This window comes from Oryctolagus cuniculus, chromosome 15 (assembly GCF_964237555.1).
Source record: "Oryctolagus cuniculus chromosome 15, mOryCun1.1, whole genome shotgun sequence".
In the NCBI taxonomy this organism is placed as follows: Eukaryota; Metazoa; Chordata; class Mammalia; order Lagomorpha; family Leporidae; genus Oryctolagus; species Oryctolagus cuniculus.
The window spans coordinates 8031331-8044108 of NC_091446.1; the positions used below are offsets into that span (position 1 = coordinate 8031331).

Below are 12778 nucleotides of genomic sequence, written 5' to 3' on the forward strand. Positions count from 1 at the left end.
CGCTCGGTGAAAGAACACAATGACTTGCTAACATCAGAAGGGCAGTACACATGTGAACTGTCACATACAACACAGTTACTGTGTCTGTGAGCGTGCACAGAATACATCCATCCATCAGGACTTTATCAATACCAAATGAAGTCAAGGTCCAGACGTACGTGGGGGCCGCTGGGCTGCAGACTTGAACCTGGGGGTTCTCAGCCTTCCACCGCTTGTACCTCTACAGGAAGAAGCTGGGATCTTCTTCTTCTTCTTCTTCTTCTTTTTTTTTTTTTTTACTAATTTTGGCTTCTACTCTATTATTTGTAAAGTCCGCCTCTTTGACATAGTCACAGAAACTAAAGATGTCTGGGCCCCCTTTCGGGCATTTCCAGCCTCTATTTTCCCTGACAGATTAGTTTATGTTCTGAAAGTGAGTTTCGCTGCCATTGTTCTGAGGGTTTTCATCACTCCCTATCTGAAAGTAGACTTTATCTCTTTGGATTCAAGGTCTAAATTTGCCCTTATTTCTCCCTAATATTTTAATGTAATTCCTATCTCAACTTTATTTATACAATTTGAACGTTTAGCTGTGATTTGCATGGTAGAAATTAATCCAATTCAATAAACATGAATGTGCAGAGCAAAATTGAAAATGTCAGGCTTTCTTAATAAACAGTAACTTTTCATTAAGTGCTAAAATGCTGCCCCTTACAGTAATGATTATTTTAAGCAACCATATGAGCTTTTTTCCTTAGAAAACATGAAGCTCTCCTCTGTTGTCTGCCTTCCCTGGAACTCAAGATCTGTACTTGGGGGTCTCTGCTGCTGGCCAGGCACCCTAACACTGAGGAGGTGGTATCACCGGCCATCTCTTCGGTATCACCGGCCATCTCTTCGGTTGAGCTCTGCCTGGCGATAATTTGTACTGTAAAGCAATAGATCTACTTTTGCCTTCACAAATATTTAATTATCCTAACACTGACACCAAATACACTTGTTCCAGTGCCACAGCCCTCCTCTGCTTCCCATTCTTATAAGATGTTGATACATCCTTCACGGGTCCATGATCTCTCTTGAGAATCTCTCAACCAAAACCAATTTCTGAATTTCTATTCAGGATAAAGTTCTGTAACCAAGTTTAAGAAAACCACATTCAATTAAAATTCAGCAAAAAAAAAAAAAATTGTGCTACTGAGAAATAGTAAAAGATGAAAAGAATATTAATATATTGAGTATTTTCTGATTATTATTCCAACTATTCAAACTTTATCCTTGAAAACTAATGCAGAGACTTGTTTTTAAAATGATCTGAAGAAACTATCAGGAAACACATCTTTTAGAGTTGCAAATTACATTGCTTTACGTTCTTAAAATAGTTCTTTCTCTAACTAGATAGCCTACAAGTAAGTTATACCCCTATTTTCCACTCATTCTCAGATATTTAGAAGTAGAATTCTTAGACTCTTCTAAACAAAAATTTTTTATCAGTTTCTATCTCACTTGGCAATTTAGAACTGAAACTATAAAGTATTAATTAAAAATTGCTGCTAAAGCAGCGTTTCTCTGACTGATGCCACAAGATAAAGATTTACTGGGAATACAAAGTAACCATTTCTAGAAGTGATACTTCGAATGTCTGTTTTTGGCAAATGCAGATGGAGTAAAACCTCTGCATATTCTGAAACTAGAATGATAATATAAATATGTATAGAACTTTAAAAACAGTTTCAGAGAAAATATGAGTGCATTTATTTCCAATTTAAAAAACGGCCCCCTGTGCCTAACTTAAGCAGCCTGGAAGAGAACAGGCCTAGCGCAGGCCACGGCTGGGGGCCTCAGTAAAGCACGCGGTCGCCGGGAGGTTTGCTCCCCCGGAAGGCACACGGATTACCCAGCGGCACTGGAGGGCCCACTCCGGCAAGGTCAGTACTCTGTGTCGATGACCTTGGCGATGGTGTTCAGCTGGATATTGGAAGCTCCTTCATAGATTACACCTTAAACGACAGGGAGCAAAAGCAACAGCTCAGAGTGGACCCACAGTTAGGAATCCGCACAAGAAGCAGTTCTGTAAACATGACCCCTGCGTTTTCCATAAAACTGGTACTGGAACCCCCTGTCCCCGATCATGGCACCATTTGACAAAGCAGTTCTAAGAGAGAGCGATTTTTCATTTGGTTTAGATGCCCAGAATCAGTTTTAAACAGCAGATCTGGCTCCTAGACTCTCGAGCCAGGCTCGGGTGGTCTTGGGAAGCCGCAGTGTTCCTTTTCCTCTGAGGTGGGGGAGCGCTGGACTGCGCAGCCGCGATTACACGCTTAGCGCATGCAATTACAGCGATGCTTCAAAGACAGCCTGGAACTACGGTCATCAGAAATAGTATTAACGTTTTTAGTGAAAGAACTATTAACACTGGGCATTTTGCTGGCAATTTGACTAAAACCTGTTAAGTCATTTTAAAAAGCAATTTGATGTCTACAAATATGCATCTGTTTTTTAGGAAGAGGTAGAAAAACACCCAGCTACAAGAAATCAAGAGAGTTATATAGTGAAGAGATTAAAATTGCCTTTGCCTGGGTGCCAGTAATGTAAGTCAGGAAACACAATAGCCCACATACCTACAGAGGCAAATACCACGAAACAAAATCCAAAACAACCTACTTACCGATCTTTGAGTCTCGGAAGTATTTTTCTACAGGGTAATCTTTGGTGTAGCCCACTCCTCCCATCCACTCGATACATTTGCTGGTGGTGAGCCCTGCAATCTGCCAGAACAAAGCAGCACACATCAGCATCGCACAGATGACGCACTACAAACACTTCTGGGCGGCATCTTTAGCAACAAAGACTTCCTGTTACTGGCAGTTGGAAGGACTGAAGTCATAAACTAGTCTTGTCTTCCTAGTCTCATTCTCCAGGTCATTCCCATAAGACATCCTCTGAATCCGCAGAACTCCTACTTTTTCCTAAGAGTGTCAGAGGATTGTTCACACTCATGCTTGCCAACAGGCACCGGCAGGCGCAGCAAATGCTCACGGAGGGCCTTCATCCTGCACGCTGTGCCAGCCCAAGCAGACAGCAGTGCGGGTGACTGGCACTGGCCTGTTGGTTCCGGCTGGTCTTTTAGAGACAGACACTACACCAACAAGCACAGAAACCGAGAAGCTGCGTGGGGCAAAGTTCAAGCTTGCTTGGACGCTGATGTGACTTAGCTGAGACATAAAGGAAGAATTAGAGGCATTTGAAGAGGAAGCCAACGTGGAGAGAGGCTCGAGGGGGGAATGGGCTCGTCAACCTCAGGGACCTGGGAGCCTAGGATCAGGATGGACCTGGGAAAGAGAGCGGAGGGGGAGAGAGGCCTTGCAGGATGGTCAGTTTGAATAGTGCAAGGGCGCCTCAGAGATGTCCACATCCTCATCCCCAGAAACTGTGACTATGTCCCCACATGGTGACAGGGATGCTGCAGATGTGAGCAAGTTAAGGATCTCGGGAATGGGGAGAGAGCCCTGCATTACAGGCTGGGACTAATGCCATCGCAGGGTCTTTACAAGGAAAGGGGGGAAGCAGGAGAGGCAGCCACGGGGGGCGATGTGAGCCTGGAGACAGGCAGCAGCTTGGAAGGATCTCCAACGAAGACGGAGGAAGGGGCTGTGAGTGACAGCAGGTGAGCCATGTCCGGAAGGTGGACATGGAGTCTCCCCTGCCGATCGACACCTTGACTTCATCCCGGCGAGACCTGCGTCAGACTTCTGACCTCCAGAAGTGAGAGGTTACAAAGCTGCACTGGTTTAGGCCGCTCTGTGCTGATAACTTGGGACAGCAGTGGTTGTAACTGGTGTAAATGTTGCCCATTCGCCATGAGAAGCCACAGAAAGGTGTAAAGCTGGAGTCTGACACAACTTCATGGACACTTGAGGAGGGAGAAACACGGGCTTGAAGGAAGCAACAGGTCCAAGAGACCAGGGAGGTGACTTTGGTCAAGAAATGCCACTGCTTGGCCCAGACAGGTGGCAGTGGGGAGGCAGAGACACAGAATTTCAAGAAATCTTCTGAGGACAGAATCCACAGGAACTGATGATGGAGTCGAGGTGGGGGACAAGGGAAAGACATGTAGGTTTCTGACCGGTGCCTGGGGACAGGTCAGGCAGAAGTGGCTCGGATTCAGAAGGGAGGATGAGGTAGGAGATCAAACTTAGGGGCTGCAGAAGCTAACTGAGTATTTAACACTACGGAATGAGTAAGACGTACTACCGAGGCTAGGAAACAGCTGTCCGATGATTTGCTAAATTCTGTAGCCGAAGTCTCACGTGTTAAATAGATGATGCATATGCATGAGCAGAAAGTACAGAAAACACAATCTTGTCCTGGTGTTTTTAATCTCATTTGTTCCTATCATGAATTCTTGCCCATGGCATCCACTCTGCCCCAGCTGGAAACCACGGGCAGGACACCCCCATTCAGAGCAAGGCCATCGGCTGATCTACGGCAGGAGGTCTGCCTGTACTGGGCTACTGAGGAAAGCACCAAGGCTCCACAGAGTTAAACTCCATCCCAATGGCAGCTTTACTTTGTTTGCTTTTCTACTGTAGGAACTGGAAGTTCTGTGTCATCTCAACAAACAGCCAACATTCCTAAATGAAAGGTTAACAAGCTCTTATCTTTGAAATCAGAGGACTAGGCTGAAGTCCTGTTTCTTCCCCCTTTACCTCGGATGCATAGTATTTGGCCATAGACGCCTCCTTTATGAACGGCCTTCCAGCCTCTAGAAGCCTGGCAGCGTTGTAGGTTAGCAGCCGTGCAGCTTCCAGCTGGGTGGCCACATGGGCCACTTGGTGTTGGAGCCCCTGTAACGTCCAGACCCACGTTAGAGAAGGAGGACAGCGGAACACACAACGCACCCTCAGTCTTGCCTGGATACGCAACACTGACAGATTCAAAATACACCCAAAGGAAAGTCGCATGCATTTCTTTCAGATAGTTTAAAAGTGCTATCTAAAATAAAATGACACTGTAAGTACTGTTAAATCTTCTCTTCTACAGAAAACTTTCAGAGTTCATATAATTCTTTACAGTTGTCAAGATTTAAACATTCATAAATTATCATAAAGTTAGGTTCAAGAACTTGACTGTTATATTTAACACTTAGTTCCAATCCTTTGTATGATCAAAACTGAGCTTAAACTAAGTCCTAGGACAGCAAAGCTTTGAATATACACATTCTTTATTTGCTTGAATTAAGACACTTCTGATTTTGCACGCGGCCTCAGCACATTAGAAGCTGTTAGCTGCAGGGAACGAAGGGACACTGGCAGCACCGATTTTCATCTTTCAAGTCACTTTCCTAACACGACTTCACCACAGTGTCCATGAACGGGGATCAGTTCCTTAAGGCTGCAGAAAACAGAAAGGGAACTGCTTACAGGCCACCTAGAGAAATTACTACCATTCTGCAATTTTAAAGGCTGTTAAGCCCACATTCACTTCTTTCAAGGAAAGAAATGAGTGACTTAGTGAGTGAGTGATAATCTGAGTCTGAATGTATACATAGCTATAATGTCCTGAAAATACAGGCACAGTGGTTCTTACAGACTGAAGCGCTTCCTCTTAGCCATGCAGCCGCCCAGACATTCCCTGGGCGCCCACCACATGCGCTGAGCAATGGAGGCATCGCATCAACGCCGAGGTCGGAGCTCCACGGTCTCGTGATTTGTGTAGTCCAGCAAGAAGGACAAATAATTCCGTAAGTGTGGTGGATGTTAAGAACATCGCTGTTCTAGAAATGTTCTATGTCTTTTTAATCAGATCGATTGCTTCTGTCAAGTACATCCAGAGGAATTAACCCACAGCTACCACTCAACGCTGGGGATAATGGGACCCAGACACATGACTGTGGCCTGCTTCCTGCCCCACAAGAACTCACCACAGCTGAGTACTGGTTCTCTGACTACACTGCAGACGTAAGGCAGGCAGGCCTGCTCAGTCAATCTCAACGCAATGAACAATTCAAAGAAATAAGATTGAACAGGCCTGGTCCCTACCCTCAAGGATCTTACAGTCCTCACATACGTAAAGCAAAAAATAAATCATTCCAATGAGATAAAGCAGTTAAAAAACCCTATTAGCTTTAGGCACATAGTTAATAATGTTACTTTTTAAGATGCAGTTTCTAAGTTTTCCTTGAACTATCCAGACCAGGCTTCTCTGAAAACATCAATTATCATCGTACTATTACTAGACCTCATCTCTTCCCCTCTTTACATGGAAACAGTTTTTCCTATGGACAGAGATCAAACCTGTCTTCTTTTTCCATCCCTTTTGTTAGAATCCAACTGATAGGTGGCTCTGAGACATTACTCTAGTATAATGAAATGAAAATTAGACCAGGAGTCAAGACAAAAGTCTAACATTGGCCCCACACCAGCCGTCTGTCCTTGGGAGCTCACCTTCCACATGGCTCAGTTTCCCGTGTAGAGACGGGGATACCACAGGCTGTGGCAGGCACTGGGCAGACCTGTGTGCTGATCCTTCTGGGTCTTGGAATGACTGCACCTGCTCATAGCCTGGTCTGTCTCTACACACATGCAATGTGAGTGTGTATGCTTCATGTCTGTCCATTGTTAACAACCTGGAGACAACGTGGCCTGGTGAAGCTGGTAGAGTACTAGGAGCCCGGAGCTGCTTACAGGGAGGCTTGGCAATCATTTTCACTGTCCTGGAATTTTAGGTGATATGGTGCAGGCTGCCCGAAAGGCTCAGTGTGCTGCTCCTCCAGGCTGGCCCCACTCTGGCAAGACCTCAGTGTGAACAGGAAGAATACCCTGGCTACAGGGAGTCCCCGACTAGGGAGCTCTGAGAAGCCACTCCTTGGAACAGGCAAGCAGCGTCTCGGCCAAGAGTCTCGTCTGTGTTTACTGCAGCCAAGTGTTATCTTCTACGGATGTATGTGTCAGAGCTCCTCTGGGCGCCAGCACCTGGGTCTGGTCTGAACAGGGTCTCATGACAGATGTTACCATTTACTGGAGTTTTTAAGCCATGCTAAACACTTTCAACACATTTTAACTTAAAATAGGGTACACAGTCTTATCCTTATTTGATAGATAAGCCTTAAAGAAGTAAGATAAGTTGCCCACAAACTAGGAAGTGGAAGAATCAGGACTTGAACCCGGAAGTCTGACTCCAGACTTGCAACTTGTAGGTGACAACACTATGTTGCTCACGGAGACATCTCGAGTGACCCCACAGCCAGGCCTCAAGGACTATGGTTCTGCCCTTAGAAAAGACTAATGTGCACCAGTGCACTTCCTGAGGCCTAGTCCTCTCTCTTCTGCCCCCCTCCCATATATGAGGGAGTCCCTCTGTGGCTTTTGACACAGCTCTTCATTAGCGGGAAGAGTCTGCTAATCACATACCTGAAAATCAAATAGTCTTTTGCCAAACTGCTTCCTTTCTTTGATATACGGAATAGTGTAGTCAAAACATCCCTGGGCCAGTCCCAACATCTGTTAAAAAAAAACAAAACAGCATTCTTATTTTATTACAAATTAATGCTTTCAATCATCCCAGTTGAAATTCCTTTTTAAAACAAAATAAAACAAAAATTTAAGACTTATTTATTGATGGCCACATTAGCTGGAGCTGGGCCAGGCTGCAGCCAGGATCCAGGAACTCCACCCTGGTCTCTCACGTGAGTGGCAGGGCTCAAGCATTCGGTCCCTCTTCTGCTGCTTTCCCAGGTGATTGGCAGGGCATGAGATGGGAAGTGGAGCAGCTGGGCTTGAGCCAGCTCTCTGCTAAGGGATGCTGGGATAGCGGGCGTGGCTGACCCTGCCCCAGCACCGGCCCTATAAACCAGGGAAAGAACTGGAGCTGCGAGGTGTGTGTTGATAGCGCATCTTGACCGACAGTGTTCACAGGGCTGAACTGCCGGTGCCCGGGGGGGGGGGGGGGGGGTCGGAGTGCCTTCACGCGCATGCCAGTACCCTTCCTTCCAGCACTGAGGGAGATCTCCCAGCATGCTGCATTCCCACAACCTTCCTTTCAGCTCTCGTTCTGCAGCTACAGCGAGAGCCACACAAGTTTTGCTCAGCACTGGCCTCGCAGCTTGTATGGCAGTCCCTGCAGTCGTTGCAGAAGTCAAACGTGGAAAGCCACTTCTTAACTGTCTGTTTCCCTGTCTGTCCACTTTGTGCATGACTAGGATTCACAGGCGCTGCAGCAGAAGAGGCAGGGGAACACGACAGAGCAGGGATTCTGAGCGCTGGCTGCACGTCACAGCCGTCTGGGGAACTTGGTCAAACAAGATACCGACACTGAGCACTAGCGATTATAGCCCAGTCTTGGCCCACGTGCCATCCTCTTCAAAACCCTTTAGGAGGAATAATCACAGCTGGGATTGAGAACAACTGATAGTACCTGGCAAAAATGTGAATTTACAAGGACAAATCAGGACATGGTGACAATTTCAGCTAACTGCCTCATTGCTAACCAATTTCCATATGTATTGAACAATTCAAACTCAGAAATGGTTGCTAAATTTCAACATTAGGCAGCCATTAAATCACTATCTAATTATGTCAAACTGTGTAGGCTTTAGAAAAAGGAGAAAAGTCAATAGGTAAAGCTTGGGGGGAAACGCCCGCGAGCTTATCAATATTTCATTAGCGTTCATTCACATTTTCTTTTAGCCTTTTATTTTTGACTCTCTGGAAAATAGAATCTGGTATTAAAAATTAAAAGGACAAAACCCCCACAAACTCCCAAATCAAAAGGAGGCAGCGGGTTCAATGCACTTTTGGCTAAAAGATGATGTCACTGTAGCCTTACGCCTGGAGGTTGAAGCATGTGAATAGCGTCCTACGTTGAAACTGTCAGTTGTCCACCAGAGAGCCTTTCCCGTCGCAGGAAAAGGCTTCCATCGCAAATGCTGAGGAACTGAATTCTCGCCAGTGCAGGGTTTCCAGAGCGATGCCTTCAGCTCCCGTTCTGCTATGTGCCTTTTCCTCTAAGAGGCTTCCACCAAGGCATAATGACTACCTGACCTTAACTTTTAATTAGGTTATAAGATAACTTGCGGTAATTAGATGGCAACCTAGGCCTTGTGCTTTACGGCCGGAAGACCTATATTATTTATGTGTCTGGGAACAGCGAGATGCAGAACTGTAGTTTTGAATGCCAAAGCGACAAAGAGCAGTCACAGAAAAACTTTAAAAGGAAGAGACGAGCCGATTCTCTTTAGTAACCTATTGTCTAGCTTTGTGGGAAACCTGGGTTAAGTTTGGATCTAAGAGTGGTTAGCAGAGCGGCAGCAGCAGCAAAAAAGTCTACAGTAAGAATTCAAAACTTAGCTATTCAATAGCTAATATACAGGCAGTCTCTTCAAAGTCTAAAAGATGTGAATTCTTGAATTGTGGATACTCACTGATTAAAAATAAACCAACGCACTCTACACAAATGACATTATTTATGGTAAAGCCAAAGATCTTATTCATTTTGTCAATCCAAAAAATAAGTGCTATCACTTAATATAAAAATGTAATATGCATTTTAAAGGTATACAGTAGTTCTCATCTCATCCATCCATTTCATTGTGGTTATTTTATTTCTGGTGCCACACACACACACACACACACACACAAGCGGCCAGAAAATCCCATGCAAAACATGAGTAAATATTTCATTATCTACAGATTAGAGGCCTTTACGATATAGTAGAATATTACCTATTTTTGATTTAAGAATTTTCTTCCAGAATGAATTTCATGCTCTACAAAGCTGCTTTTAATAAAATGTCATATGTAAGTTACAACACATTTTCCAAGTCATCAGTTCAAGTGCTGGATGATACTTAATGTTCTCAAAGCAGAAAAACTTACCGCTAAGCCTTGTTTGGTTTTCTAGACACTTACATAACTGATCAAAGTGGGATGTGAAAGAAATAATGGGAAGCCGATCTTTCACCTCAGGTAAGGGAAGGGTGCCATCTTGTGTTCACAAACTCCTTGGTCTTGGCGCATTTTTTTTTTTTTTCTTTTTCTATTTTCATTGACTCACATCATGGAGAGCAAACATTTGACTTACCTGTGCAGCGATTCCTATTCTACCTTCATTAAGAATCCCTATGGCGTACTTATAGCCATGGCCAACTTGTCCCAAGATGTTAGATTCTGGAACCTGCAAATACATACGTACATTACTTCTCAATTTAATTTGACACAGTTCATTTTGATTATATGTTTTAGACTGCCCACTCAATCTGTGCGGTATGTCACTCTATCACAGGACTCAAACTCCCGTGAGACTCTGCTGGCTCCTCCCATGTTTCCCCAGGCTAGAGCATCTTCCAGAGCCCAGCACAATCTGTTGAACGAATGAATGAATGAAAATTTCCCAGATTCTTCTTTATGTGTATGCTTGAGTGTGAGATAACACATCAGGAACTACAAAAATATGCAAGTATCTGCAAAAGCAAGAGTAGTCATCCACACAATGATCAACTGCGTGTGCCTAGATCTGCATAAGAGTGAGGGGTGAGGGGACACGAAACAGACTAAAATACTTCTTTATAATCAAAAAAATTCACACTAGGAACAACACAAAATACAGTTAGTTTACAAGGTGGACAGTTAGGACAGGGGCAGGGGAGACGGAAGGCAGAGAAGGGAAAGGAGAAGGGAGGAGGATGGGCAGGAGGAATGACGTCTGAGCAGGCCTCCTCCAGCCCCCACAGCCAGCCACACACAAGACCAAGCTCTGACAGAGTGGTAGAAAGGAGCCGGCACTGTTGTGTAGCGGCTAAATCTGCCGCCTGTAGTGTCGGCATCCCATATGGGTGCCAGTTCGAGTCTGGCTGCTCCACTTCTTCTTCTTTTTTTTTTCAAATATTTTATTTATTTGAGAGGTAGAGTTACAGACAGTGAGAGGGAGAGACAGAGAGAAAGGTCCTCCCTCTGCTGGTTCACTCCTCAAATAGCCACAATGGCCAGGGCTGCACCGATCTGAAGCCAGGAGCCAGGTGCTTCTTCCCGGTCTCCCACGCGGGTGCAGGGGCCCAAGGACTTGAGCCATCTTCTACTGCTTTCCCAGGCCACAGCACAGAGCTGGATTGGAAGAGGAGCAGCCGGGACTAGACTGGCACCCATATGGGACGCTGGCACCGCAAGCAGAGGATTAACCTACTGTGCTATGGTGCCAGTCCCTAGTTGCTCCACTTCTAATCCAGCTCTCTGCTACGGCCTGGGAAGCAGCGGAAGATGGCTACTGGGAGACCCGGAAGAAGCACCTGGCTCCTGGCTTTGGATCAGCACATCTCTGGCCACTGCGGCCATCTGGGGAGTGAAACAGCAGATGGAAGATCTCTCTCTCTCTCCCTCTCTCTCTTTTGCTGTGTCTCTGCCTCTGCCTCTCTGTAATTCTGCCTTTCAAATAAATAATTTTTTTTAAAGAGTGGCAGAAAGCCCATCAGCACCTGTTCTGCCTCGCAAAGCTCGAATGCCCAAGCACAGGCTCTGGTCTGCTTTTCTACTGCTGGCTAGTTCGCTGCTCTCGCTGAGCAATGTCCCCATCTTGTGGCCTTTGGGACACTGACACCAGGCTTCCAACCGAAGAACTGCGCTTCCCAAGTATAAACTGGTTCAGAAGTGTCTAAGTTACACCACATGACTGAAGTTAACTGTTGGTATTTGCTCCTGAGGCCAGCGCTGGGCAGGAGGGCTCCCACTCAGCCTAAATTCCCGTTTGAGTTGTGACGCCACCTAAGGGCACTCCCCGTTCATGAGTTTCATAACACTCAAACCCGCTTAATATCTGACACTTCTTTTGTATATCATCTATGGCTCCAAGCAAAGCTTAGTTCACATCAGTCTTCTACTGATAATACCAACACACGCACCTTGACATTTTCAAATGTTAACGGGCAAGTGGAAGAGGCCCTTAGCCCCAGTTTATTTTCTGGTTTTCCTATGTGAAAGCCTTCAGTGTCACGATCCACTAAGAAGGAGGTGATTCCTTTATACCCCTAAAAAGAAGATTTAAAATGTGATTACTTCATACTTACTAAAACCTTTGCTTCCAGAGTTCCAACTAAAAGAAAACTAAAAATGAACTTTAATGGTAACTACCAAACATCTACATTAGGAAACAAAAATGATTAGAGGACACTAGGCCCCAAATCAAGAACTTGGCCTTTACATTTTCTCATGAAGCATCCCAGATATTAAGATTACTGTCATATTAAGGTATTATATGATCAGGAGAATTCCATGTTTTTGAATTTGGTTTTACTAAGCACTTTAAATTTTTACAACTTAATTTAAATAACTGTACATCAGTGAAAAGATCAAAGAGAAAATATTATGTCCATTTTGCTATATGAGGGTGCTTCAAAAAGTATGCAGAAAAATGCAGTTAAAAGATATCTTTGATGCAAAACTTTGAAATTCATGCATAACTTCTTTACAATCTGCATTTTCATTAACTTTTTAAAATGAATTTTCTGAAGGGCCCTTATATTCATGGATTTCAAAAGTTTTTTTGCACCAGAATAAAGTTATAATTCCGTCTTCCACAATTTTTTTGAAGTACCGTCATATGTCTATATTACATCTGATTAAAATATTCTTTAAACCAGATGTTCTAAATAGATATTTAAATTCTTCTTTATTAAACAGAAAACTTGAACTTGCTGCAAAACTAAAGACTAGCTTCCTAAATAACATATTAGGAAGTAAGTAATAAATGGTCCTCCATGCAATTAACACTTGTGAACAATATTTATTTGGGGAGATTCATAAAAAGAGGGTGA

General features: G+C 44.4%; 1 protein-coding gene across 2 annotated transcripts in view; it reads right to left on the minus strand.

The window, feature by feature from the left end:
- Positions 1-1707: 1707 nt before the first annotated feature.
- The window catches only part of ACADSB (acyl-CoA dehydrogenase short/branched chain), a 35299-nt gene continuing 24228 nt past the window's right edge, over positions 1708-12778 (minus strand). For both annotated transcript variants that reach the window (XM_051837330.2, XM_002722594.5), the window contains exons 6-11: positions 11867-11992; positions 10057-10149; positions 7389-7478; positions 4686-4823; positions 2645-2744; positions 1708-1976 (exon numbers count right to left, since the gene is read on the minus strand). In XM_051837330.2, the coding sequence (XP_051693290.2) occupies positions 1906-1976; positions 2645-2744; positions 4686-4823; positions 7389-7478; positions 10057-10149; positions 11867-11992 (618 nt within the window). In that variant the 3' untranslated portion in view covers positions 1708-1905. The remainder of the gene's footprint in view (positions 1977-2644; positions 2745-4685; positions 4824-7388; positions 7479-10056; positions 10150-11866; positions 11993-12778) is intronic.